Source organism: Gadus macrocephalus, chromosome 11, assembly GCF_031168955.1.
Source record: "Gadus macrocephalus chromosome 11, ASM3116895v1".
Classification (NCBI taxonomy): domain Eukaryota; kingdom Metazoa; phylum Chordata; class Actinopteri; order Gadiformes; family Gadidae; genus Gadus; species Gadus macrocephalus.
Window position 1 is genome coordinate 15,054,277 of NC_082392.1, and position 2,500 is coordinate 15,056,776.

General features: G+C 49.7%; 1 protein-coding gene across 1 annotated transcript in view; it reads right to left on the reverse strand.

Annotated features, from left to right (window-relative positions):
- rims2a (regulating synaptic membrane exocytosis 2a) overlaps positions 1-2,500 on the reverse strand; it is an 87,050-nt gene that overhangs the window by 48,302 nt on the left and 36,248 nt on the right. Inside the window, 2 exon segments of the mRNA XM_060064873.1 lie at positions 574-727; positions 2,036-2,328. Coding sequence (XP_059920856.1) covers positions 574-727; positions 2,036-2,328 — 447 coding nt within the window.

The following is a 2,500-nucleotide window of genomic DNA, read 5'->3' on the forward strand; positions in this document are numbered from 1 at the left end:
CAAGGATGCAATGTTGCTGGTTTGATTGATAATTCTAAAGTATTACATAAAAACAAAAAGAGACTGTCTGGTAATTGCCCAATGGTGCTACCGTACATTATTCTGTGAACAGAGCAACACAATACAGAAGAGAACAGTCAAGTCAGGCCTGAAATGGATCATTGTTAGTGTATATTAGACTAAACAGCAGTTCTAGTCCCTACACACTTCAAATCCTTCCACCTTTATGCCAACAAAATTAAGCAATGATGGACACTGCAATTACCACAGTCTCTAATGACTAGTGTGTTCAAAGCCATTGTGGAGGTTAGCACGTGCAGGCTGTTTTGTTCCTATTTAAGAGGAAGCGACAAGGAGTAAAAGCCCTGTCAGGTACACCCATGCAAGGTCAGCAACAGAGGGGGAGCGAGACAAGGGTAAGAAAGGCTGGTGTACAAAAGTAAAACGCCTTATTTTCTCTCCTGATCAAACAACAGCAGTGTGCTCCAAGTTCAGTATTTGTGTATATCTGAGGGAAAACATTGTGAATATATCCCTCAAGTTATTCTCTTGCACTACAACATACACACGAACGCGCGTGTGCGCAGGCCAAAACGCCTCTGCGCCCGTCAGGAAGCAACATTTGGTGTGGGCACAGAGCCCCGGCTGAGAGGACCGGACATCTGGTAAATGCCAGACCACTTGCTGGGTTCTGACCCCGGGGTTGAACAGGATCTGATATTCCGGGCTAGGCCGCGACAACGGAACACAGAGAAATAGGGACCGGGTGTGTGAGACAGGGTGTGTTATTCCTGCGTCTAACGTATTTGCTGTGCATGGGACGAAGGACATGGCCCTATTTCGATCTGTGGTCGCGGTTCATTTCACATGCGTCCTTTGTTGTTTGCAAAGATGCGCTGATGGGCCACGTGGCCTCCAAACGTATGCCTGCTACTGTTTGGACGGACTTAACGAGGGCTGCATGAGCAGGGAAGTCTGGCTGAAATGGCACACCGCCTGCGACTTGTGTGGCAAAGCAACTGTGTAGCTGCTGTGTGTGTCTGTATGTAAGCGTTTCTTCCTCCCAGCGGTGGAGGGAGAAGATAGGGAGCGGAGGGTGGATGGGTGTGTTGGGTGGTGGTTGTGCGAGAGAGAGAGAGAGGAGGTGACGGTAGAGAGAGAGAGAGGGGGGGGGGGTGGGGGGAGAGAGAAGGAGATCAAGAAGCCACCGTGTGGATGTTAAAAGGAACTACATTTTTTCACACCAGCAGCACTGAGGAGCAGAGAAGTGGAGCTGGGATTCACAAGGATGCAGTGTACTTGTTATCAGTTGCTGCATCCCAGAATGTTCTACTTAGAGAAGCCATTTAGCATATGCACTGACACACAGGCCGTCACTGAGTCTGTCTGATAACGGCTCCCAAGAAGAACTGGGTGTTCTGCACTGCGAAATGGACCCTGTACACGCTTGTTTTATCAACAATGAGTTAGGTCTCACTCAAGGCTTCTAGTACAAGCGAAAAGTGTGCATTGTCCGTGTGTGTGTGTGTGTCTGTGTGCTTGTGTGTGTCACAAGAACAACGACCAATATGTGCTGGTATTTGTCCCAGTGCGTTCACATGTGCACATCAGTATATCCCTGTCTCTTTATAGGACCTTGACACTCAATGTACAGAGTTTAAGTGGGACATCGACTGTCTACGCCACTACTGCAGTTCTTTGTGTCGTTCTTTGCTCCCTGCCCTTACACTACTGGTTCCAAATCAGTTCTTACACACAGGTAGGTCATTGTGACTACAAACTCTGCAGAATCCGTTTCCCTTTGGAGATTCAGTTATATCCTGGCAAACAGTTCAGTCAAATTGAAACAATGACGACGAAAAAAAGCAAACTCCCACAGGCTCATAGTTTTATGCCGTGGCGGCCATTTGTGTAAGCTTTCTTTGCAGGAAGAATATCGGTGGAAATCAGCATGGAATTCTTCCGTTCTTCCATTTTTCTACACCCATGCAGAAAAATTTAACGGACACAGGCAGGAAAATAAAACTTGACTGACCTGTCGATGAGCAGGTCGCCCGACCCGGAGTACCTCGACGTGGTTCCGTTGTCGAGGGAGGACTGCCGAGGCAGGAGCCCTCCGCGGGGTCGGCCCCTTTGGGACGCCGGTAACGTGGAGGTGTCCCCTGGAGCTCCCTGGTGGTAGGGGTAGAGGGACGGATCCTGCAGCCTGGCCTTCTTACCCTGCGGCCCGCCCTCAAACGCCTGCCCAGGGCCCGGCCCGTAGAACCACGCCCCCGACTTGGTGAGGATTTCTTGTTGTTTTCGGCACAAGTTGCATACCCACATGACCTGCAGCAGGGGGAGGACAGAGTCAGCGGTTTGCAGTGGCAGTGAACAGGGAGGACATTTTGTCTTAGGGTGACTCACGATGGGCTGTGATGAAAATGGTGTCCTGTACATTTCCACCATGTGACTTAAGATAGTATATAACCACCGTGAGACATGTTTAGTGAGGCCGTCG